Source organism: Amphibalanus amphitrite, unplaced genomic scaffold (genome assembly GCF_019059575.1).
Source record: "Amphibalanus amphitrite isolate SeventyFive unplaced genomic scaffold, NRLGWU_Aamphi_draft 000042F_arrow, whole genome shotgun sequence".
Classification (NCBI taxonomy): Eukaryota; Metazoa; Arthropoda; class Thecostraca; order Balanomorpha; family Balanidae; genus Amphibalanus; species Amphibalanus amphitrite.
In genome coordinates, this window is record NW_024881538.1 from 229,527 (window position 1) to 254,324 (window position 24,798).

The window sequence follows — 24,798 nt, forward strand, 5'->3', positions numbered from 1 at the left end:
TAGGTATATGTAGGGGCTAGGAAAATCAAGGCTTTTATGCCAAGATAGTTTTATTTTCTGGCTCTCCTTTGCAAACCCTTCAAATTTGATATTTGTCATTGGTATAGATATTGAAATAATTGGGCAATAACAATAGGATCCATGACGTGTAAAGCTTGTGTAATCCTAACTTTCCAATTTATTCGAGGGAAATAATGTGTGATATTTGCCAATACCTAGAAACTCAGAGCATGCTGTTTCCGATCTTTATCTCACTCAGGAACAATACAAATCAATTACCCTTACAGAGACCATTCCAGCCCATCAAGAACATGGGGTTACCATATGTTCTCATTACAGCATTATAACACTTTGCACTATAAAAGCATGATGAGAAATACAGCTAAGCTTACCTTTAAATCCAAAGTAAGGTCCAATTATCCGTCACTGTATATAGGTCAGGTCCGTCTAAGTCAACACGCTCTTCACTAACACCTCGCCCGCCGCCCCGCACAACGTGCTGTGTACTACGCGCAAAAGATGGCGGCCACCGGCAGCTCCTCGCGACGTATGCTAAAACCCCTTCGTAACTCCCCTTTTACTCCTGTCGGAACGTTCGGGAAAGGTTTTTCGGAAGTAATGGAGAGTTGCGTCACAGAGTTATGGGGTGTCACACATGGAGTCATTTCGCCATCCATTAAGAACTCTTGAAAACTCTTTCGCAAAATGAGGAAGGCTCGAAGTTACCCTAGGACACACTCAATAACTCTGCTGGAAAGGGAGTTATCAATGGTTTTAAGGAGTTTTCAGGGGAGCATTTTCAAGAGTTTTGACCCATATGGAGTCAATTTTTTTCTCAGTGAGGAAGGGACGGGAGAGGAGGACCTTAGACGACAGGACGGGACAGGACCTTCTCCCAGGCGAAGACCGGTGACCCTAAGCTGAACGGGGGGAGTCGGGTGATCGAGACTGCCGCCGCGGCTGTGTTGTCTCTTGACTGGACGTCTGGAGCTCTGAACCACGTGCGCACGCTGTCTGTCAGTTGTGAGTGTGGTGTCTTGTGTCTGTGTTGCCACTCGGGAGGAGCTGTTCTGTTTTGTCTGAACGTGTGTTGTGTCTGGGCTGGGACTGTGTTGTTCAATCATCCTATACTTGTGTTGTATCACATTGTTCCAAGCAGCCTAGCAACCAGCCCTAAGCAACGCCCGCGGTAACTATTGCATGACTCGCTCTATTTTCATTAGACGTGTGGCGCTAACCTAACTGGACAATTTGTTTGTTTTGTTTGCCTATCCTGTGCCATTCGTCGAAACAGCTAACGGTGCCCCATGCAGTGACATGTTATGAAATTAGAGCCGTGTTCAGTGGCCCGCTATCGTTGGAGACTTGGGCCTGGACTGTGTCGAGCCCGTTGGAGGCACATGCCCGTACTATGAGGTCAATCCCCCCCCTTCCTCCTGACGTGGTGTCATTGACAGGATGACACCTGGCATCACCATGTGTCATAGGTGTGTCAGTTTAACAACGAGTAGCTCACCCGGGGCTTACCGTTTTTGGTCGTGACACCCGATCGGCTCGTGGAAGTGTGTGGGACACACCGGTGACTCCCCAGTCCCCATCACGGATGAGTGGTGTTCTGTTCCCACCCCTCCCCCTGTTTTGTCCGCCGTTCGTCCCACTACCACGTGCCACGCCCGTCCTGGATTATGACGGGACCGGCCCCCGCCAGTACATGAGGACACAATGGCTCGTTCATTATTTGGAATGGCTGTCGAACGTGCAGGCAGCAGCCCTGCTGGGCAGCCGGCTGCACGAATGTGTGGTATTGGGATATCGTATGTTTGGCCATTTGGTCGATGTGCTGGGTTCGTGCTTCAGCTAGCTGAAATCCATGTTCGATTGTATTGGGTTTGTGTTCAGTCGCTTATGGTGGGTTTGGTATGAAATCCATATCCAGGTCGAGCGACGCATCGGTTGACTTTGACCCAATATTCGACCGCATTGGGCTCATGTGTCCATTTAATGCTGTTAGACTCAAACCGGGCGTCATCACGTTTGTCCTTGCCCCTCCCCTGTGCGCAGCACCTACCGTAGCCGCTGTCCCACGCCCTCCCGCCCTCACTGCAGCTCCCCCCCCCAACGGTCAGCGACCCCCCGTTCTGACACCTCGCTCCCCTCTGTTTGCAGTGATTGCCACGGTGGCCCTGGCGTTCCTGCTACTGCCCATGTGCCAGTATATGATCGCCTCCTGCTCGGATGGCTCAAAGTGAGTGCGCCGCCCCCGTGCCCCGCCCCCGGCGGGGGGGGGGGGCGACAGAGCGGTATGTTTACGCTGGGAGCGCCCGGGTGTGGTGTTGTGATGAGACGGCTCGACTGTGCTGATGAGGTGCAATTGGCCTGCCGCCGAAGCCGAATGGTGCGTCTCGCACGGGGACGGGAGGGTTGTAGGAAGACAGCTAGGATTGTGTTTGACTTGACTTTGGACTTGACCTGAACTCTGGGTGGTGACACGGATGCTTTTTTAGACGAGAGACTAAATTACGTAATGAATATTCTGATGTAACCACAGTCTGACGCAGCCCAGTCTGTATATCCGCCAGTTTAACGCAGCAGTCTGTCTCTACCGCAGGCAGTCTGACTCAGTCCACTGCCGCACGCCCCAGTCTGCCTCGTGCAAATTGCCAGTGTTCTCAGAGTCAGGCCTGGCCTTGCAGACGGTCTCAGGCATCAGCTGACTGCGGTCGGTCAGCTGAGTGTCCGAGGCGTGACCTTGAAGAGTCCCAGCCGTGTACCGACTGAACGGAGCTCCCGGGGAGGCTGCGGCAGCTCCGGCCGACGCGCCGGCATGGCTGGACGGGGTGGGGGTGGGGACTGGGGGCTTCTGATGGACTGCTGCTGCCCTCTGACAGACAAAGACGGAACTAACGCGGGCATTCTACAGAAGAAGGGTGGTATGCTGCTTCGTGAAGTTTTTGGATGATGGCAGTGCTGTTTTTGTGGTGTTTTCTTTTAGGGTGCTAAGTGATGCTGTTTGCTTTTTCTCGTTGGTTTTTGATGGATCGTTTTGTGGCCATTTAGCGGATGTCTGAGACATTCCAAATGTGCACGTCATCGCCTTCAATTCACACAATGGGTCTTGTGCCAACTCATGGCTGGTTGACTTACACAAGGAGTTTTGTGTCGACTCATTGTCCCGACTCTGGCTACAGACGTTTCCGCTCATTGGGTGAATGCAGCCTGTGCTCGCGAGCCTCACGACTGTAGAATTGAAGCTGGCGCAACCCCGCCCAGCCTCACCATGCCATTCGAGCTCTTTTTGTAGACAGGACCTAAAGCCAGTGTGGACCGGGGCCTGACTGCAACTCGCCTCATAATTCATGCAGCCGTGCTGCACGCTGCATACTGCACGCGCTGGACTTGTTGGCCCGAGACGGAGCGAGCCCAAGCCATGGAGTTCTGTACGAGATCCCAATAACGTGGACCAGCGCGGCTGGGCGGCTGCTGATCGCAGATGAATTTTTCGTTGGTGCTTCGGCTTAGGAGATGGACTTCTTTTGCAAGCCATGACTCACGATGTTTGCAGCTGGGAAATTTGAGTTGCGCATCGGTTGTATCTTCTTGCCATGCACGGGTAATCTGGGCGATGACCCTTGATGAGTCTCTTTCTGGATAATGGACAGGTGCATCTGCAAGGAACGTGATGGCGACTTCGCGAAACAACATGATTCGATACCGGTCGCACAGGCATTCCACCGATATACCTATTCTCTCGCTAACCGACTAAGTCACGTTCTATTGATTCATCGATTCACCCCATGACTCCACGTCCACAGCTTATTTCCACGAAGGATGGCCACTTCACTAACGTCCTCGGCGACTTCATTATGCCCGTGTCGCCCACCACGGCCTACAGGTGTCCGTCGGGCGGGCTCAACGCTAGCCGGTGCGCTTTATTTCATTATTTCTCGGCGGTCGTTTCATGCCGGTAGACCGGTGTCGTGGCAGCTCCGATCTATGGGAAGGTTCATGGTGGTCTGAGGTAACCACCACTGCTCGCTGCGTGGGTGCAGTCGGGGTAGGGAGGTCAGGAGGGATGACCGTAGAAATCTGCTCTGATAACGAGAGACAGTTCCAGCGAAATACACCTACCTACTCCAAAATCAAAGAACATTCCATGAAACTCGCATTTGCACAAACGCTCTTGATGTAAAGGTATCCAGAATTGAGGGTCTTTTGATGTCGAAATAATGATAATTCAAGTCTGCGGTGAAAGGATGCAAGCTGAGTGCTGCTGGCTTAGTGTCGTGTGTTTGTCGCCGTGATCAAGTTGCGTAACTACTCTTGGAGTTAATCCGCTTTCCTTTGACATTCAGTTGTCTCGCCCGGCTCATGTCACAGTGCGATCAGCCACCTGTTATTAGTAATGGCTAGATGACACTTGACCTCATGACGTTACTCTGTGACCTGTGACATGTGACCCGTGACCTGTGACGCATTGAGACTGTTTCAGGCTGTCCGACTGACTGACCCCAGTAACTCGTATGACACCCCGGCCGACGGACGGAACCGGTAGGTGTCGGGAATGACCTGACCTGGCCCGACCTGACCTGACGGTCACCGGTACGTACGAACAGCTGACGTGACCTGGCGCCGCCTCGACGGACCTGGTGATGGCGTGGGGTAGACGGGGTGTGTGAGGAGGGCAAGGTGGGGTGTGGGGTGGTCTGATTTCCCTTGCTTATTGTGGGCATGGTGCTTGGACCTCCCATCATTATTCATACTTTTGATTTTGATTGAATATTTTAAGATAAACTCTTATGTGTTAAACTTTCAATTATCGATTTCTTTAGATCTAAAATTCACTTGACCTGATTTTACCAGACGCGCGACGTAGTTTGACTGAAAGTCCCCAACCGTTGGAACGATGAATAGCTATTAACTATACAGTGGAAATGTGTTACTAGATTTTCCAATAGGTACATTTGTTTGTGCGTTCACATTTACAAGATCTGACATTTGTTGGTGATTTCAGCCAGTCAACCCAGCTCCGCTATTGTCATTCACCTGGACTCACTTGTTATTTCCTTCTTTGTAGTGACCGCATGTCATCCCTGTTGTCCATTTGGCGAACATCCTGAACACTTGTACCTTCTGTCGCTAGTGTCGAACCCATTTAACCCCGCTCATTGGTTGACCTCTGACTAGATATTTCGGCATAGGCTGTTCTATGAGATTCTGACCTTCCGCTTGTGGCTAATCCCTCGCCAGTCTGTCTCCTTATTTCTACTCTGTCGGTATTTGAACCCTGTCACTTTTACGACATTGATCCCCTGTGAATCTCCACCTGTGTTGAGCCCTTGTGACCCTCCTCTGGCATTCTGTTGCATGCTGTTAGCATTTGACCTTTTGTAAATTGCTCGACATTGTCTGACCCCTGTGACCTCCGGCACTGTCTGACCCCTGTGACCTCCGGCCCTGTCTGACCGGGTATCCCGTGGCTCCCTCAGGATCTCATTTGGACTGTGCGGCCGGTACACGAGCGCTGAGATCGTCTCCCTCGGCGTGTCCGTCACCATCGTCTGTGTCTGGATACTGACCGGTCACTGGCTTCTTATGGATGGTGAGGGGAGAGGAATGGGTATGGGAGAGTGGGTAGAGTGTCGGAGTAAGGGGAGAGCGGGTGGAGTGCTGGAGTATAGGGAGAGAAGGAATATTGCGAGAGGTAGCGTGCCGGAAGCGTCGATAACCTCTGAAGTCTGGGTGTCCTCAAAATCGCATCACAGAGTGCACTGGGATATATAGTGACGTATTTGTGTATTGAAGTGCGTGATGCTATAGGAATGGGGCATGACGGCACTGGTGGTCGCTTGCATAAAATTCATACCCGAGCATCAGCTCATTGAATTTATCCGAGCCCCTGGTGATTTGTGTTGCCGACTGTTTGAAGGTCAACTCATCCCGTGTTCAGTGAATCTCAGCGACATTCCAGTAATGCCCGAACGCTATCTGAATATTAACGACCGAGTTTCGCCGTCAAACTTTGGTAATCTGCCGTGTCGCTACGGCAGCGGCGGTCGTGCTGCGGCTTTGGGACGTCATTTGACGGCAATGTGGTCGTCAAACTCAACAACTCTTTGGGTCGTGTTGCCCTCTGGTGTATCATTGCGGCCACATCTGGCTCGCCGTGTTCCGGTCTATTCGAGCTGTTCACGGTGGATCGATGCGACAGCGGCCGACGCGGCGCTGCAGTGGCGTATGGTTAGCTTCGAATTCACCCCCGGGGATTCGGGCTGGATATTTGTTCCATTGGCCTGCCGGGAGCGTCTAGCTGTAACTGTGGCTAGCTGTGACTGTGGCTTAAGCTGTGACTGTGGCCTTAGCTGTGGATGTAGTCGTAGTTGTGACAGTGATGCTTGGTTATATACCTGGATGTGAGTAGGACTATAATTTTGACTGAATGAAGTGTCTCTGAAGCTACTGTATCTGCTTCCGTATCTGTGTTTGAAGGCTTGTAAACGCCTCAGTTCTCTTTGGTGTCTGTAGTTTTGTTGTAGCTGTACCTTTCGCTTGGTTCTGTTGTCTCTTGCTGTCTACTATGTCAAACCGTGGCTGTGCCTTGGTACTCTGACTGCGGCTATGTCTTGTTGGTGATGGCTTTGGCTCCCGACTGCGGCTAGTGAAGCCGTCCTGTGGCTCCAGCGAACGACCTGCGGCTGCGATGTGCTCGTGGAGCAGGTGTTGTGATCGGTTCGGGGTCGGGCGGATGTCACAGCTGGGATCTCCCATGAGGAGAGATGTCGACCGAGAGGAATTGGCACAGGAGCGAAAGTGTGCGTCACAATACGGCGTGGGATGGGACAAAAAGGAGTGCGGTTAATGTGACGAGATCGGGCGCACGGGACGGACCGGGATGTACGGAATGTTTTAGCATGATCTACGTTAACCCACTACCTGGACTTGAGTCTTGATTGGTATGTGAGGGAAGGAGGCTTATGTAACGCTCTGGCTCCCATTGTTATGGCAACTTTCCGGGACTCCACTAAGACATTTTCAGAACATAACCGGTTCATTGTCTAACAACGCACTTATGCTGTGGCTAGATAAAAGCCGCGTTTCCTTGTCGCCGTAATTATTACAAGGCCGCACTGCTTTGTTGATAATTCACAACACGTCATCACTGCTATTACGGACGTCTTCCTGGCTAATCCGGTGACAATGTTGGGCCTGATTTATATCAGCCCTGACGGCAAAAACAACCACGTAATGATAAAATGACGCCGGTGTGCCAATTACGGTACATTTGTCTTAAGACATCAATAAGTGACGATACACGATGTATGCATGTGACTACAATGCGCATTAGAGACATTTCTTTTTCTGTGTCGCTTCTCCTATGTCTCACACCATGGCCACTGCATTGAGACAAAGATTGTCTCGATACCACCGACCACGGCATGCCTCAGGACTGGGCCTCACTGAGCGACTCCTAGCCGGCAGCCGCTGCGTGGAATAAATTCCCAGCTGCTGCAGAATAAAATACCGTGCATTCTGAGCGGCTTCCACCGCTATCGGCAACTGCAGCACTGCTGGAGAGGGGACGGGAGAGACGGGGGGGGGGGGGGGGGGGGCAACCACAGCGCGGTCCAATCGGCTCTGAGGCTCCCGATGAAGGGCTAGTTACTCCCAACGCGCGGCCGGGGGCTGAGGAACTCGCTTGGCTATGAATCCTACGAGCTTTCTGTGAGGTGTGATATTTGTGATTTGTGAGACTAGAAACTCACTAGACTGAAATTCGATAAGCCTGCGCGCTGCAAAGCCGGGCCGGAACACAAAACGATAGTCGGCAAGGTTCGGCTGTGTTGTCCTCACATTCTGCACCAGTGAGTCGGTTTCTGCGGTTTTGTTATCGCTCCTCTGCCGGCGCTCAGTTATCGTTCATTCACCGAGGTGCTGTTGGGTCTCTGTTGTTGACTCCAGCGGAGGAGAATGGTGGATATGTTGGGCCTGTCTGGAGGATATAGCCCAGTCCAGTAGTTTGGGAGCCATAGGCATAGGCGGCGGAACGGGGAGGGCACCGGAGCACCGTGCCCCCTTTGATTTTGACATTTTAACATTAGCCCTATGGGCGTTGCATGGAAAGAATGGGACCAAAAGTCGACATTGCCCCCCTTAATTGAAGGTGTTCCGCCGCTACTGGCCTTAGGTCAGGTTTGAACAAACAGAGACATAGAAACGGCATCGTCATCATTAAGATTGCTTCCCTACTCACAACTTTGAACAGCGTTGAAGGGTTTGAACTGATTTTGAATGGACGGTTTCATTCTGTGAACTGACACTAAGCGGGATTATTCCGCGCGCTATCATAGCGACTGCCATCCAATCGGAAAATTACGGCCACTCTCGGAATTTGAACAATTTAAGCATGGTTTTCCTCAACGCTTCTTTCCTTATAAGGTTTGCATGTATATCATGTAACAGGGGTCGTTGTCCTACATAGTGCCCCGGCACTTGGCCTCAGCCGGTCGTCATTATAAATCTGGCACTGCAATTGTGCATCCATTTGGGGCTTTGGCTTCCTACCATTGTTAAACACCATGGAAATGTGTAAAGCATTATCTGTGGGCGAAAGCAAGGCAGACGTTCAAATTTCTAGCACACCTTTCTCTATTGGAGCGACTGCGATTGCGGTGTATCGGTCTGTTATATGTATGTTTATTGTTACACGCACTTGTGCCATTTCTAGGCAGTGTCTTTGTAAACGGTGTCCCGTTTTTTATCAAAGAATGACTGTCACCGACGAAAGTGCTCGGACCAACCCGCGCTACCGCTGTGCCGCCGTGATAGCCGGCCGGCCGCCGTGCCACCGCGGCGCCGCCGCCGCTCGCTGCAGCCGTCCCGCCGCCGCACCGCCGTCACCCCGTCCAGACTCAGGATGAGTTGTGAGGCATTGTGCAGGGCGGGGCCGCGAGCAGACGCGGCCGGCGGTCGGTACGCGTGCCGCCGACGCTGCCGAGCCGCAGCAGCGCCGCGGCCGCCACCGAGACAGAGATATAAATTAAAGACATGTCGTTTTAAGGCACGTAGGCCGCCAAGCTGGCGCCTTCAGCCACCTCCGCTGCAGTGCAAGTTCGCACTCGTTTTGCACACGTCTTAAGCATTGCGTATAAAATGTGGGTCACGTACGACCCCGGCAGAGTCTCACTTCGACCGTCGCGCTGTGCGCACGGACTGATCTGCCCCGCTCGACGCCTCGCCCGGCTGAGCGGGGACAGAGTACAGAAGCACGCGCGCAGACCGACTCTCCTGCGCGCAGCCGCGCCCGGCGGGGCAGTGTCAGTGCTTCAGATTGTACAGCGAAAGTGAATTGTGCTCCGTGTCTGCGTGTTTCATCTACCGGTTTTCTTCACAACTGCTTCCGCTTCTTGCTTCGCGTATACTTCAATAAATCCTCTACGGGAAATCTTCACGTCTATCTACTACTGAAAATCGCCGAATATCAAAAACCCAGGAGCTCACATAGCAGGCGGGCGGGCTACGAATGTCGCACAAACTCACCGAATAAAATACAGTCCACATCCAACCAGAAAAGAACTCCGAACGACAGTTTGTCGGCGACATTTGCTGGTCCTCCGGGCCGGATCCTGAACTATGGCAAGTGGTGAAGCAAGCCCGTCTCTAGAGCGAATGGGTGAAAGTGACAAAGAAGAAACCGCTGACATGGAAGAAGTACCAGCTGAACCAGCCGCTGCAGGTCAAGGACAAGCTGCAGTGACTACAGCCCGAGAAGAACCACGAGAAGGCCAATGCTCCAACGGGGAGTGGCGGCACCTCAGACAGGTGAGAGGTCGTCATCGGGCGGCTCTCACAAGGATTTTCCGGCGCGCTGAAGCTCTCGTGACAGATAGAGCCTCACGCGTCCAGTTTGGAAATATCCGCAGAGAAATGGACAGCGCTTTCCAAGCGTTGATGGCCGTTCACGAATGTATCTCTGGATACACGCAGAGTGAGGAAGAAAAAGAAAATGAGGTTCAGTACTTAAACGAAGTTCGTACGGAGAAAGAGAGAATCGAGGAGAAAATCGAGACTTTCATGACAAGCACCACAGACGAACTACAGCTGACCTCTACGAGACAGACTGACTTCAGTGAGGATGGAGGAGGGCAACCTGAAGACGGCATGGGACGCTCAGTGTCACGTATGACCCGTAGCGTCGCTCGCCGAGCAAGGTCACAGGTCAGTGGCAGCTCGGCGGCCTCTCATGCATCAGCTGAAGCCAGGATATCATCCAAACTGAAGGAATTGCGCGTGCGCCAGCTGGAGCGAGAAAGGACACTAAGGAAGCAAGAGGAAGAACTGCAATTCGAGAGAGACCTTCAGAAAGCCAGAGATGAAGCTGAAGCCGCCCGACTGGAGGCGGACCTGAGGGAAGAAATGGAAGACGAGCTCAATGCAGACAGGCGAGACGATTTTATGGATGAAAATCTGGGAGAAGCGATCACCGAGAAAAGCGTTTCTCAAAGGCTGAACTGCTCCAGATCACAACTTCGTTTCACCGAGCCAGTCTCCATTACGCCCAGAGAACCTCTAACCGAAATCAGAGAAGAACCTCTGCAACTAGAACCTCCGGCCGTGGCGCCCAGTCCCGGTATGTCCACAAGCCAGACATCATGGATAGATCAGCTGCGACCGACAGCTGCACCACGTCCGGCTCCTACGACATCCGCGTTCACTAAGAGCATCCCCCGTCTCCAGCTGCCGACCTTCTCAGGCAAGCCGTCTGAGTGGCCGCGCTGGATCGGACTGTTCCGAGCGCTCGTGCACGACCAGCCATCGCTCAGCGACGCCGAGAGAATGGCTCATCTGCAAGCGTCAGTGATGGGACAAGCGCAAGAAGCCATCGCTGGCATGTTATTTGACGGCAACCTCTACCAACAAGCCCTCAAAACTCTACAAGATCGTTTCGGCCGAAGCACGGATGTGATTAAGGTACATCTCGAGAAAGTGTTCTCGGCTGAACCTCCTCAGAAGAACAGTGTTCGATCGTTAGAGTACTTCCATTCCGCCCTGCACTGCGCGGTCACGCTCATGCAGGCCCAAGGATATGAGGCGGACCTGTACAGCACAGAGAATCTCCGAAGAACGGTGGTCAAACTTCCAGAATATCTACGGCGTGAATGGGGTAAACATGTGCTCGAACTCCACCCAAGACACCCATCACTCATCGACCTGGACATTTGGCTGCTGAAGCAGGTCCAAATTGCATCGCTCTGCCAAACCGCTGAAACGCCGAGTGACAGGCGAGGGAGAACCAGAGACCAGACGACTAAGCGAGCAGCGCATGCTACCGCAACTTCGTCACCAGCCTCTCCATCAACGGCACAGAAACCAGGTGGGAATGCGTCGTGTCCGAAGTGCGGTGGTGAGCACAGACTGTACCAGTGTCGTGAGTTCAAAAATCTGGACGTCGAAAGAAGAATCGACCTAATATTCGACAGGGGACTGTGCCTCTGGTGTCTGCAAAGGGGACATCTCGCCAGAGAATGTCACAACACCAAGCTCTGTGGTGTAAATGGGTGCCAGAGACGCCATAATCAGCTGATACATGGCAGCACCAAACGAACCACGCCCCTCACCGACCGCTCGGGAGCCGTAGCCAGTCGGCCTGCCAATGAAACAACTTCAGCGGCAGAAGGAGAAGAGGTACGTGTGGTGGCTGCATCTACCTCCATCGGAAAGACGGGCGGAACTCTTCTACAAATCGTTCCAGTTCGAATTCATGGAAAGAAGGCAGGAACTCACCGTGACACCTATGCTCTTCTCGATTCAGGGTCAGAATCTTCCTTCTGCAGTGAAGCTGTGCTGAACCAACTGGGAATCACAGGACAAGACGAACAGCTGTGTCTTCAGACAGTGGAAGGAACTGGAAAACCTCAAGCATCAACTAGAGTGAAGCTAGAGCTGAGCTCTGTGGCCCCTGGGGAAACTCGAAGAATCATCGTGCCTGAGGCGTGGTCTGTTCCATCTCTCGACATCTCCATGCCGAACGTCTGCAAGAAGCAGCGGGAGAAGTGGCGTCACATCAAGGACTTGGACATTCCTCAGTGCTCCCATGGACAGGTGGAACTGTTGCTCGGAGCTAACGTCAGCGAAGCAGTCATCCAGCAAGAGGTCCGGGTTGGTCAACCAGGCCAACCGATAGCTGTACGTACTGCTTTTGGTTGGACCCTGACTGGCGCTGTATCCGACCTGCACCCTGGAAAACATGGACGAACTAGAAGAGCGATGTTCATCCAGAAAGGCTCCGCTGCTGACGAGGAACTGGACAACATGCTGAAGGACTGGTGGACAACTGAATCCTTCGGAGCCAAGTATGAAAGGTCAGTGTCACAGTCGAAAGAAGACCGTCGAGCGCAAGAGCTTCTAGAGTCAACAACCACCAAGTTAACCGGCAACCGCTACGAGACTGGCCTCCTCTGGAAGACTGATGACGACACGCCGTTTCCAGACAGCAAGGTGATGGCTACAAAGAGACTACATGGCACCGAGAGGCGTCTGGTAAACGATCAAGAGAAAGCAGCAGCTTACCAGGCCACGATCGATGCATATGTAAAAAAGGGCCACGCCAGAAAGCTGTCCAGGGAGGAGGCACAGCTCCGGCTACCCAGACGCTGGTTCCTACCACACCATGCCGTGACTAATCCCAATAAGCCAGGCCGCTTCAGGATAGTCTTCGATGCGGCAGCCAGATCGTACGGAACATCGCTGAATGACAAGCTCCTGACCGGACCAGACCTGCTGAAGAACCTCACCGGCGTCCTGCTCCGTTTCCGAGAAGAAAAAGTCGGCATGGTGGCAGACATCCAAGAAATGTACCACCAGGTCCGTGTCATCGAGAAGGACCGACCTGCGCTCAGCTTCCTGTGGCGCGACCTGGATCAAACTAGAGAACCAGACATCTACGAGATGCAGGTGACCATCTTCGGCGCCAAATCGTCTCCAGCGTCTGCCAACTACGTCCTCCAAAGAACAGTCGCGGACCATGGAGAAGACTGCGGGCTGCCAAAGAAGGCCGTGGAAACTGTGAAGAACAGTTTCTACATGGACGACTTCTTACGATCAGAAGAACATGAAGATGATGCGTTGAAGACGACGAAGCAGGTGACAGAGACACTCTCCCGAGGCGGCTTCCATCTATCCAAGTGGGTAAGCAACTCGCGGCGCGTCCTGGAGAGCATTCCCCGAGAGAAGCGCGCCCAGCCGGAACTAGACCTCACAGAAGCGGAGCTGCCCACACAAGGTGCCTTGGGAGTGGTCTGGGATGCTGAAAAGGACAGGCTGAGCTTCAGATTCCGAGACTCAAGCGTCCCGATGACAAAGCGGGGAGTCCTCCAAAGGACTGCGTCGATCTTCGATCCTCTGGGGATCGCCGCGCCCTTCGTCATCAGAGCCAAAATGTTCATGCAGCAGCTCTGGACCAAGCAACTGGACTGGGACGACGAGCTGGATCGTGAGGAGCAGAAAGAATGGGAAGAATGGCTCCAAGAACTGCCAGCACTGAGAAACATCAGTGTCCCACGCTGCCTCCGCCCAACATCAAGTGACACAATAGCGCGTGAGCTTCATGTCTTCTGCGACGCATCAGAAGGAGCGTTCGGAGCAGTCGCTTATCTCCGTACGACCTCACCAGACAGCACGCATCACTGCTCGTTCATCATGAGCAAGACACGAGTTGCACCGCTGAAGAGACTGTCGATCGTCAGACTGGAGCTGCAGGCAGCAGTGCTCGCAGTGCGCTTGGTGGACGCGCTCCAAAAGGAGATACCAGATCAAGTCAAGAAGGTCACCTACTGGAGCGACAGCCGGGTCGTCCTGCAGTACATCAGCAACGAGAGCAGACGATTCCATACATTCGTCTCAAACAGAGTGGCAGAAATCCACGACCTGTCAGACAAAGGTCAGTGGCGTCACTGCCCAGGACGACTCAACCCAGCCGATCTGTGCTCCAGGGGTGAGACAGTGAAGGAGCTCGCCGACAACCCTCTCTGGCTATCCGGCCCAGACTTCCTCCGAGGCGACGAAGAAGGGTGGCCAGAGCAGCTTCACGTTCAGAAGCTGGCTGAAGAAGACGTAGAAGTGAAAGTTGGAGCCTTCGCCACAGTCACGGTGAAGGATCCAAAGGCAGCACTGCCGACACCGAGCAAATTCTCGTCTTGGACAAAATACAAACGCACGGTGGCCTGGATCCTGCGTTTCCCTCGCAACTTGAAGCTGAAAGGCGAGCAGAAGCGACAGCGAAACCTGGGCCCACTGACCGTGTCAGAGCTCCGTGACGCGGAGAAGAACATCATCCAGATGGTGCAGGCGGAGGCCTACAGGACCGAGCTGCACCAGTTACAGGCGGGTCAGCAGCTCAACAAGAAGAGCGGCATCGCCGACCTGTCACCAATCTTGGACGCTGATGGCATCTTACGAGTCGGGGGGCGCCTAGGAAATGCCCCACTGGACGAAGACGCTCGCCATCCCATTCTACTCCCAGCAGGTTCTGATGTGGCGAGGATGATCATCTACGAAACGCACCGTCAGCTCATGCACGCCGGCGCAGAACACACCCTGAACGAAGTTCGCCAGAAATTCTGGATTCCGAGAGGTCGTTCGCAGGTGAAACGAGTCCTTCTCGACTGCACCGTCTGCCGCAAGAGAAGAGCAAGACCTCAGCCTCCAAGAATGGCCGATCTTCCCGCTGACCGGTTTAACACCTCCCATCCGTTCAGCTTCGTGGGGATCGACTATTTCGGACCGCTCACAGTCAGGCGGTTCCGCAAGACAGAAAAGAGGTACGGCCTGCTGGTGACGTGTCTGGCCACGCGAGCCATTCATCTGGAAGTGTCCAACAGCCTGGATACTGACAGCTTCCTGATGGCCTTCCGACGATTCGTGGCACGCCGAGGTCGTCCAAAGAAGGTTTTCTCCGACAACGGAACAAACCTGAAAAGCGGTGAACGTGAACTCCGAGAGGCACTTACACAGTGGAACCAGCAAAAGATCTCTGACGAGCTGAGCCAGCAGCAGATCGAATGGTGTTTCAACCCACCAGCCGCGAGCCACATGGGCGGCATATGGGAAAGAATGCTCGGCGCAGTCAAGAGAGCGCTATCGGTCGTGCTCGGCGGCGAGGTGACAACAGACGAGGTGCTGTCAACTGTCATCTGCGAAATAGAGAGCATGATCAACAGTAGACCGCTGACACACGTCACAGACGATGTGAGAGACCTGACAGCTCTCACACCGAACCATTATCTCCTGGGGAGGGGAAGCCGTTGTCTTCCCCCTGGAGTCTTCAGCAGCCAGGATCTGCACTCCAAAAAAAGATGGAGGTACGTTCAAGCACTGACGGACCATCTCTGGCGAAGATGGAAAAGGGAGTACCTCCATACCCTGATCCACAGGAGAAAATGGCAAGCTGACCAACGGAACCTAGCAGTCGGCGACGTGGTGCTGCTAGCAGAATCTGACACGCCCCGAGGTCACTGGCCGCTGGCGCGCGTGCTGCAAGTGTTCCCGGGGCCTGACGGCCGAGTCCGCGCCGTACAGCTCAAGACGGCAGCAGGTGGTACGTATACCCGGCCTGCCACGAAGGTGGCGCTTCTGGAACTTGCCCCGTCGCCTCCTCAGCCATCTCATTAGCCGACCGAACGCAAACAAGAAATGATGCTGGCTGGCTGTGGACTGTCGAGCCCACGCCCCCGAACGAGCTGAAGTAAGAAAGACTGTTGTGCGCGTACGTGCCTACCGACGCACTCACTCTTCATCTGTATTTTTTCATTGCCTGAACCTGAACTTCATAACTCGCGCATGTGGCCGTTTGTGTTTGGTAGTTTATTCGATTCAGGCGTGTAAATCGTACTTGTTTGAACGTCTTTGTCGGTGATCGTGTCATTTTGTGTTCTCCCTGTGGTCAAACACGGGGGTGGAGTGATGTCACCGACGAAAGTGTTCGGACCAACCCGCGCTACCGCTGTGCCGCCGTGATAGCCGGCCGGCCGCCGTGCCACCGCGGCGCCGCCGCCGCTCGCTGCAGCCGTCCCGCCGCCGCACCGCCGTCACCCCGTCCAGACTCAGGATGAGTTGTGAGGCATTGTGCAGGGCGGGGCCGCGAGCAGACGCGGCCGGCGGTCGGTACGCGTGCCGCCGACGCTGCCGAGCCGCAGCAGCGCCGCGGCCGCCACCGAGACAGAGATATAAATTAAAGACATGTCGTTTTAAGGCACGTAGGCCGCCAAGCTGGCGCCTTCAGCCACCTCCGCTGCAGTGCAAGTTCGCACTCGTTTTGCACACGTCTTAAGCATTGCGTATAAAATGTGGGTCACGTACGACCCCGGCAGAGTCTCACTTCGACCGTCGCGCTGTGCGCACGGACTGATCTGCCCCGCTCGACGCCTCGCCCGGCTGAGCGGGGACAGAGTACAGAAGCACGCGCGCAGACCGACTCTCCTGCGCGCAGCCGCGCCCGGCGGGGCAGTGTCAGTGCTTCAGATTGTACAGCGAAAGTGAATTGTGCTCCGTGTCTGCGTGTTTCATCTACCGGTTTTCTTCACAACTGCTTCCGCTTCTTGCTTCGCGTATACTTCAATAAATCCTCTACGGGAAATCTTCACGTCTATCTACTACTGAAAATCGCCGAATATCAAAAACCCAGGAGCTCACATAGCAGGCGGGCGGGCTACGAATGTCGCACAAACTCACCGAATAAAATACAGTCCACATCCAACCAGAAAAGAACTCCGAACGACAGTTTGTCGGCGACAATGACTACCACAATGCCTGACATGGATTCTCTGTCCCTGTTGCAGCGATGGGCATGGGCCTGTGCGTGGCGTTCATCGCCTTCGTCCGCCTGCCGTCGCTGAAGGTGTCCACGCTGCTCCTGATGGGCCTGCTCATCTATGACGTCTTCTGGGTCTTCTTCTCGCCCTACATCTTCAGTGCCAACGTCATGGTCAAGGTATGCGATTGTGTGCGTGTGCTGAGTTAATCGGAGGACACTAAGCATGTCTGGGTGTCAATGACCTTTTGGTATTAATTTGTGTGCGTGACCAATCGGTGACCGCTTCCTGTCGGCTGCGGGAGGGTTGCGCTTGTTCCACCGAGGTCGATAATAGAACTGACGTGTGCGTGCGTGGTCCGGTTTGCAAAATGAGCACCGCCGCTAGCCGCTATATGTGCATGCCTTATGGCATATCGCATAATTGGCATGCCTTCATTCTGCTGGGATCTTGCAACCGGGGTTCTTCAAACAGTGGATTGCCTATTGCGCGCGGTGCTACAGCCTACAGGTACTCTAAAGCATATCCTCGGCTTCGGTCAGTCACTCTCAGCCCCCCTCCCCCCCCCCCCCTCCGTACATGGAACGGTTACCGATGGAAGCGATCGACCTGCGCGCAGCAGACGGCGCCCCCCCCCCCCCCTGTCGGACCGTGTCAGTGGGCTCCGTACCGATCTGTTACAGAATTATTAACACTGAGCCGTTCCAATGGCGCGTCTGTTTGCGGACCAACGACAATCGACCACAAACCACACCGACGAGCCCGATCGCAGCGCTACCCGGCGGCGGACAGCGCAACTAAGCTTCCCGCTTCTGCCGACAGGTGGCCACGCGGTCGGCCGATAATCCCGTGGGGATTATGGCCAAGAAGCTGCACCTGAATAGTATGATGCGCGAGGCGCCCAAGCTCTCTCTGCCGGGGAAGCTGGTGTTCCCCAGTATGCGCACGACTGGACACTTCTCCATGCTGGGGCTTGGAGACATTGTAAGTACGAGGGTGTGTTGACCGCTATTACATGCCTATTGCAACATTTGTGCAATACGCCGCTGTCATTTGTCGGGTTAATTTGGTTCAGCGTTGGCTGGAACGTTATTGCCATTGCGGCTGCTTCATTTATGCAGTACCTCGTTGCTTGAAATTACAATTGATTTTGTTCCAAGACCTGCACAACTATAACCGTTGAAATATTCATTGAATACGAGCTACCACTGCTGCCTAGTGCCTACTATTACGAATGTTGTGTATTTCACATGGAACTGACATTGATATGGCTGGTCCCTTCAGTTATGCATCGTTCTTCCTTTGTATTAGAACCTCACCCACCCCACCCTTCACTGACCTGACCTTACAAATCTCTAAGCCCTTGCCCTTGACCTTACCTCTAACCCCATGCGACCGCTGAACCCGTTTTGACCTGTCACCTTTTGTTGACCTGATGGCTCTCGATGACCTGGGACCCAATGGTGAGTGGTGACCCGTGACCCGTGATGACCTCTGACCCGTGACCTGTGACCTATAGTGACGTCTGACCCCTTGCTGACCTCTGACCCGGTGTTGACCCCTGACCCGTCCACCAGGTGATGCCCGGCCTGTTGCTCTGTTTCGTGATGCGGTTCGACGCGTACAAGCGGGCGCAGGCGCTATCGGGAGCTGACGCCACGGTGCCCAGCAACGGACACCTGCATAAAATCACGTGAGTGCTGGCACCGCTACCAAGCCCATGAGAGAGAACGTTATCACTGGCAGTTGAGCACCTATGTCGAGTCTCTTATATGATGCATCTGCTTTTAAGTAATAATCGACCTAACGCGGTCATCACGATCCATAGTCCTGTTCTTACATATGAAATGACGCCCTAAAGTATGTTTGACGTTGCTCGTCATGCATTTTCCCTGTCGCCTGACGCTGTCCAGTGGCTGCAGATATTTCCACTGCTTTATGACGCTCTGTGCCGCGGATATTTCCACTGTTGTATGACGCTCACTATGCACCTTTATGTTGCGGATACTTCCACTGTTGTATGACGCTGTTGTATGACCGTGTGCCGCAGTTATTTCCACTGTTGTATGACGCCCGCCTACCCCCCTGTGCCGCAGGTATTTCCACTGTTCGCTGATTGGCTACTTCCTGGGCCTGGTGACGGCCACCGTGTCGTCGGAGGTGTTCCGGGCCGCTCAGCCGGCCCTGCTGTACCTGGTGCCGTTCACGCTGCTGCCCCTCCTCACCATGGCCTACCTCAAGGTACGAAACTTTCCCCACTCCCATCCAACCCCTGACCCTCCTCACCATGGCCTACCTCAAGGTAAGGGACTGTCCCCGTCCGTTCCTCTACCCCTGTCCCTGAAGCTCCTTAGCATGGCCTACCTCAAGGTAAGGAACTGTCCCCGTCCCTTCTCCGCTGCCCCTTCTCACCATGGCCTACCTCAAGGTACGACATGGCCCCCTTCCTCTCCACTCCCTGCCACTACTTACCATGGCATATCTCAAGGTACGATATTCTCCCCGCTCCCATCCAACCCCTGCCCCTCCTCACCATGGCCTTCCTCAAGGTACGATATTCTCCCCGCTCCCATCCAACCCCTGCCCCTCCTCACCATGGCCTATCTCAAGGTACGGCATTTTCCCCACTCCCATCCAACCCCTGCCCCTCCTCACCATGGTCTACCTCAAGGTACGAAAATTTCCCCCACTCCCATCCAACCCCTGCCCCTCCTCACCATGGCCTATCTCAAGGTACGAAACTTCCTCCACTCCCATCCAACCCCTACTCCCTTATCATGGCCTACTTCAAAGTAAGAGACTGTCCCCGTTCCTCCTCACCATGGCCTACCTCAAGGTAAGGGGCCTGTCCCTTTTCTGCACCGCTCCTCATCATGACCTTCCTCAAGGTACGACGATAGTTTCCGCGCTCTCCTCCAACCCCGTTCCTTCTCCCCATGGCCTGTATCTCAAGCTAGGGACGTGTCCCTTCCCTGGGCCCTCCTCACCATGACCTACCTCAGGGTAAGGGATGACGGAAGTGTCATCGTCTTTGCTCTGTACCGTCTCTCGGCGTACCTAATTGTTATATTTCTCCCTCTCCCTTCACTTAACCCTTGAGCTCGTCACCATGGCCTACCTTAAGGTTGGGAACGTTTTTCTGTAACGCCTGCAGATCATGGGCCATCGGACATCGGCCATCGGCCACTGGTCACTGGTCATTGTTCGTGATCCGGTCCATCTCCTGTCCATATAGTGTGACCGTTGACCGCTGACCGTCGCCTGACCACACCTGACCGCCCCTCCCCGTCTGTCCCACAGGGCGACCTGCGCAGAATGTGGAGCGAGCCGTTCATGGCCTACAGCACACCGAAACAGCTGGACGTGTGATACTGCCACCTGTCGGTCACAATCTGAACCTGAAGTCCTCCAGCGCGGCGCTGCCGGCGCCCCGCCCAAGGCCCGTTCCGTCTAGTCTGTGCGGGCGGCTGACCCGATCTCGCCGCCGTGGCTCGCGCCGGCGCGCCGTTTTACAGACTCTGGCGCGCCGTTTTACGCCCGCGGCGTCCCGCTCATCGTATCTGTGTTGTAATGGCCGCGCTCGACCCCTGCGTCGACCGGCACTCGGCGGCGAACAAGCCTAGTCTTTCTCCGTAGTGCTGACTGTTCCCTTCGGCCGCGCGCGCTCCGGCGATACCTGGCGCGCGGCGGACGGCCGCCCCGCCGCCGGCGGCCGCCGAGGGGCGCATTTCAGAGTGTGTGTGTATGTGACTGACTGTGCGCGCCGCGGTGACTCCGAGATTGGTTTTATAGTGTGTCATGCCGGCACGCGTTCTGAGCTACTGTGTGCGTGTGCGAATTGTGTTACTACATCTGCATCGTGTGGGACCGGGTGCTGGAACTGAGAGCGACAGATCTGCAGTCTAACCAGGTTTTGTAATCAGTACATGTTGTTTTTAACTATTGTGTTTTGGTGGCTTGGAACGAGTGTCTGAGGATAAGCGAGTGATGACCGGACAAAGGATTGTCATCGGTGCCCCGTAGTGAAACGATTTCTGCAGAAGACTGAGTTTTCACTGAATTAAGCCGTTTCACTGACTTAACTCGCCCATTCCGTGCTCCTTCGCACTCGTTTGCACCTCCAACACATCGCCTACATTTCTTGACGGGGTTGGCGTGGCAGGGACAACACCGTTTAACCCTCGCATGTGTGCGGCGTTTGCCAGCTTCTAATGTGTAGGGGGGGGGGGGGTCGGTTGGACCCCCCCCCCCTTGCCGTTTGGCCCCTGATCGAGCTAGAGCTTCGCGGAAAAAACGAGCGTGTTGCCCGTGACGAGAGGAAGCCGATGATACCCAATTTTAAGGTCCTAGGTCATTGGTTGACCTTCCAGGTCAGGTCAATGACCCAAAGTCGGGAAAATCGGGACCTGTTAGAAAGTCGTAAAGTGTGGCTGCTAAGGGGTTTTTCGGGGTGCTGATCACGAATATCGTGTTAGTTTTGATCACAGATGATGTCTTGAAGCATTTAGACCAGGTCGGGTCAGGTCAGGTCAGGTCAACCAGTAGGCGTCGTGACGGGTATTCGTAGTACGTGTCAACCGCCTCTGACAGCTTCGTAACATGTTACGAAGTCACCAAAACTACTTCGTAAATGTTCAAATGGTTGCTAAATTCGAATTCAGCTCCAAAAACTAGCCTAGAAACATGTAAAACTCGAAAAAGTGACCCGAGGTCACCCGAGGTCACTAAAGGTCAATGACCTGACCTGACCTTCAGATGACCTTGACACAGACGGGAGTAACATCAAATCACATGTTTGAACGTTTGAAACCACGAAAAGCTTGCAAACACGTGGCTAGTGCGAGCCGACATACGCGAAATCGCGATTCCGGCCAAACATGGTCTCGGAAAAGAGGTCACAGGTCAAAGGTCATTTGGGTCAGGGTCATGAAATTTTCAGGGTAGGTGTCAAATTGATCAATGCGAGGGTACTGAAAGTTTCGTCGCGATCGGCCGCTTTTTACGCGAGTTATTCGCGAAAAACCATGGGGGGGGGTCCATCCGACCCCCCCCCCCTACACATGCGAGGGTTAACTTTCACCGCAGGAGATCCGAGCAAGCACCGGGCTTTGGGATGAGGATGGGGTTATGATTGGAGGACCGCTTTTGTTTGTTTGTTTGTTTTGTTGGGTTAGGCTCTTTCGGTCCAGTAAGACCATTTCAGAGCCGGGAGGATGATAGGATATAGGGGGAGACATTGGTCTGGGCAGGCACCCTAGTGAGTCGCCGGGGCTGAGCCCGTCCGAAGACAGGCCACCCAGCCCCAAGGCACTCACTGCACCCGGCCCTCGGGAGCAGCGGTGCCGCTCCAAGGGAGCAGCCCGCATGAGATAAAGTTGCCTGCCCAGCCCGGAAGGGGGTTGTGGCGTGGAGGAGAAGGACTTCAGTATCCTGAGGATAGAAGCACGGACAGGTGTGGAGGACCGCGTTGGAGACCGCATATGTTGAAGGACTGGTCACACCAGCGATCCCAATAGGTGAAGGACTTAACACAAACGCGACAGAGCGGCGAAGATCCCGGACGGTGTTGCCCCCATCCCCCACCCCAACCCAATGGCGCCGCCCATCGGCGGATTTAGGGAACTACCCATCGTGACTGTGGCCTTGACTATCCGACTCAACGACTTGATGCCACCAACCACGATACCAGGTAGTCAGAACGACAAACACATGTTCAAGCTTCGTAAATATTAGCATCAGTTCCATAAAATACACAAAAAGACGCAATGATCCGATCTGCATAACATGGACAACGAAACGACTCCTTCGCCGGTCTCCTCAAACGCTGTCCTTAGTCAGCTCTCCAGTAACAGTTGGCCTCGCATCGCACTCAAGTCACTGATAATTCCACGTCACACCTCGTTAGCTCACGTCACTGGGGTGGGTCCCCTCGACACGTCACACACTTCGGCACCAGTCGGGTCTTTTCATGTTCGAAGCTCTTCCACGCGACACGCCGAAAAACAGACGAAAACACACCACGGATAGAACTGCAGCGCCGATCCCCCACCCCTCCCGTTGCACTAGGTAAGCATTAAAACTGTCCACTCTGGTCTCAAGCCGCGGGCATCCGCAAATAGCCGAAGAGCACCGAGACATAGCGCCTTTCACAGACAACACGGCGACAACAGACACTAAAACTGCCGTTCTACAAGCTCTGAAAACTCGTTACCCGAGTTGGCCTCAGGTACCCCCCCCCCCCCTCCACAGACAGCACGGGGCTGCGTATAAATACAGCGGTCATCATGATCGTCCGAGCGACTATAGCGCTCAAAGAAACGTACAAAATCTCCACTTGGCCTCTCACATTACAGCATTTCGGCCCGCCTTTCGATGTCCTAACGCGTCATAGGGCGGTGGCGCCGGGCTGAAGCCAACACTGAATTCATTTCACCAGTCACTGATCATAAGATCACTCAGCACCAGTCACTGATCACCAGCGTCACCAAACCGCTTCAGCCGAACAGCTTGTCGAAACACTGGTGGCAGTAGGGCTTCTCGGCCTGCTCCTTGAACGTGCCCTTGTTGAGCTGTTTCAGGCAGAACGAGCACACAAAGTGCTCCGGGTGGAACTTGCGGAACATTGCCGTGATGCACCGACCTGGAGACGGAGGTCATAGGTCAGATTAATGGTGGATGGAGAGAAGAACTCGGCGAAGTTCTATGTACCTAGAGTGCCGACAACAGTCAAAGCATCGGACACTAGGCGTAGGAAAAATATCATGCACAGTACTACAGTCATGTGACTTTCAAAAGATAATCAAATTACTAAATACATCTGTCACAAGACAGAAATACTGTCAAAGCCCGAAAGACACTCATAAACTGAAAAGCAGACACCACACACACTGCCAGACATCCACGACAAACAAACAAACACACCAGCATCCGATGCCATTTTTCACAAGTCCGCTGGATCCAGACGAGAAATGCGGGATATTTTTATTTCGCGTTACTACGAAGGCCATCAATCAGAAGCGAGCACGCGGTGTCATCAGAATCATTGGCTGCCGGCGCGATTATAAATAGGCGGTGATTAATGTAGAACGCCCTGAGTCAGCGCTGGTGCCACCTGCCACCAATGCTAGACCGATATTGGGACAGAACCGTGTCACTGGTTTCCGATATCGGGAGGATAGCTCGATATTTGAGATATTCACGACAGACTCGTCTCACTGTTAGCTCAACATCGTGACAGAGCGGTGGCATTGCCAGATCTGCACGACAAATCCATGCCACTGCAATATCGAAATCAGGACCAATCGGTCACTGCTGAATTGACACCATGACACGGACCCGTGTTAAAGCTAACTCGATCAACAGTGGAACAAAACCGTGTCCGGTGTCACTGCTAGCGTCCATCGACTACGGGCCGGTGTCACTGGGAGTTGGCACAGACTGATGCCACAGCTACAACTACCGTAGGACAGACGCCGGCGCCCGTGACTAGTGGTCTTGTTGGCTAGGGTCATCACATCACACAGTCCGGTAAGGGTAAGGTGAGAGGATAACGGGCTAACGATTTAGGTTGAAGGTGACCAACAATTGAGCTCAGATATGAACATGAATGGATGTGGTGCCAATAATAGAAGGCAACGATGAGTAATACTGATCCAGCCTTCGCAATAAACGCCTCATTGAATCTCAAGCTCGACTTTTATACGCATTCCTTTTCTATCTAACGTCGACGTTTACTTATATCCAGCTCCATAAACCCGAGTTTAGTACGCTCTGGACCAGATCACCGTCATAACTCAGCGACCGGGGACGGAGCTTAGCTGACCAGCGACCAGTCCGTAGCTGGCACCCGCCACCGGACATACAACTCAGCACCTGGGTGGCGCGCCCTCCAGCTGTCTCTAACACCGGAGCGAACTGGTGCATAGTGGAGAACTGGTGCAAACGTCTGACCCAGACCGACATTCGGCACAACTCTGAGTCACCAGACTGAGATATG

The 24,798-nt window shown here is 53.9% G+C and overlaps 2 protein-coding genes across 9 annotated transcripts in view; one reads left to right on the forward strand and one right to left on the reverse strand.

Moving 5' to 3' along the window:
• The window catches only part of LOC122375920 (signal peptide peptidase-like 3), a 56,323-nt gene extending 35,581 nt beyond the window's left edge, over positions 1–20,742 (forward strand). For both annotated transcript variants that reach the window (XM_043355513.1, XM_043355506.1), the window contains exons 6-12: positions 2,167–2,245; positions 5,487–5,599; positions 16,830–16,981; positions 17,625–17,786; positions 18,380–18,495; positions 18,899–19,043; positions 20,103–20,742. In XM_043355513.1, coding sequence (XP_043211448.1) covers positions 2,167–2,245; positions 5,487–5,599; positions 16,830–16,981; positions 17,625–17,786; positions 18,380–18,495; positions 18,899–19,043; positions 20,103–20,171 — 836 coding nt within the window. In that variant the 3' untranslated portion in view covers positions 20,172–20,742. The remainder of the gene's footprint in view (positions 1–2,166; positions 2,246–5,486; positions 5,600–16,829; positions 16,982–17,624; positions 17,787–18,379; positions 18,496–18,898; positions 19,044–20,102) is intronic.
• Positions 20,743–22,514: 1,772 nt separating this feature from the next.
• The window catches only part of LOC122375949 (paxillin-like), a 96,523-nt gene continuing 94,239 nt past the window's right edge, over positions 22,515–24,798 (reverse strand). For all 7 annotated transcript variants that reach the window (XM_043355585.1, XM_043355571.1, XM_043355577.1 and 4 more), the window contains one exon: positions 22,515–23,442. In XM_043355585.1, the coding sequence (XP_043211520.1) occupies positions 23,297–23,442 (146 nt within the window). In that variant the 3' untranslated portion in view covers positions 22,515–23,296. The remainder of the gene's footprint in view (positions 23,443–24,798) is intronic.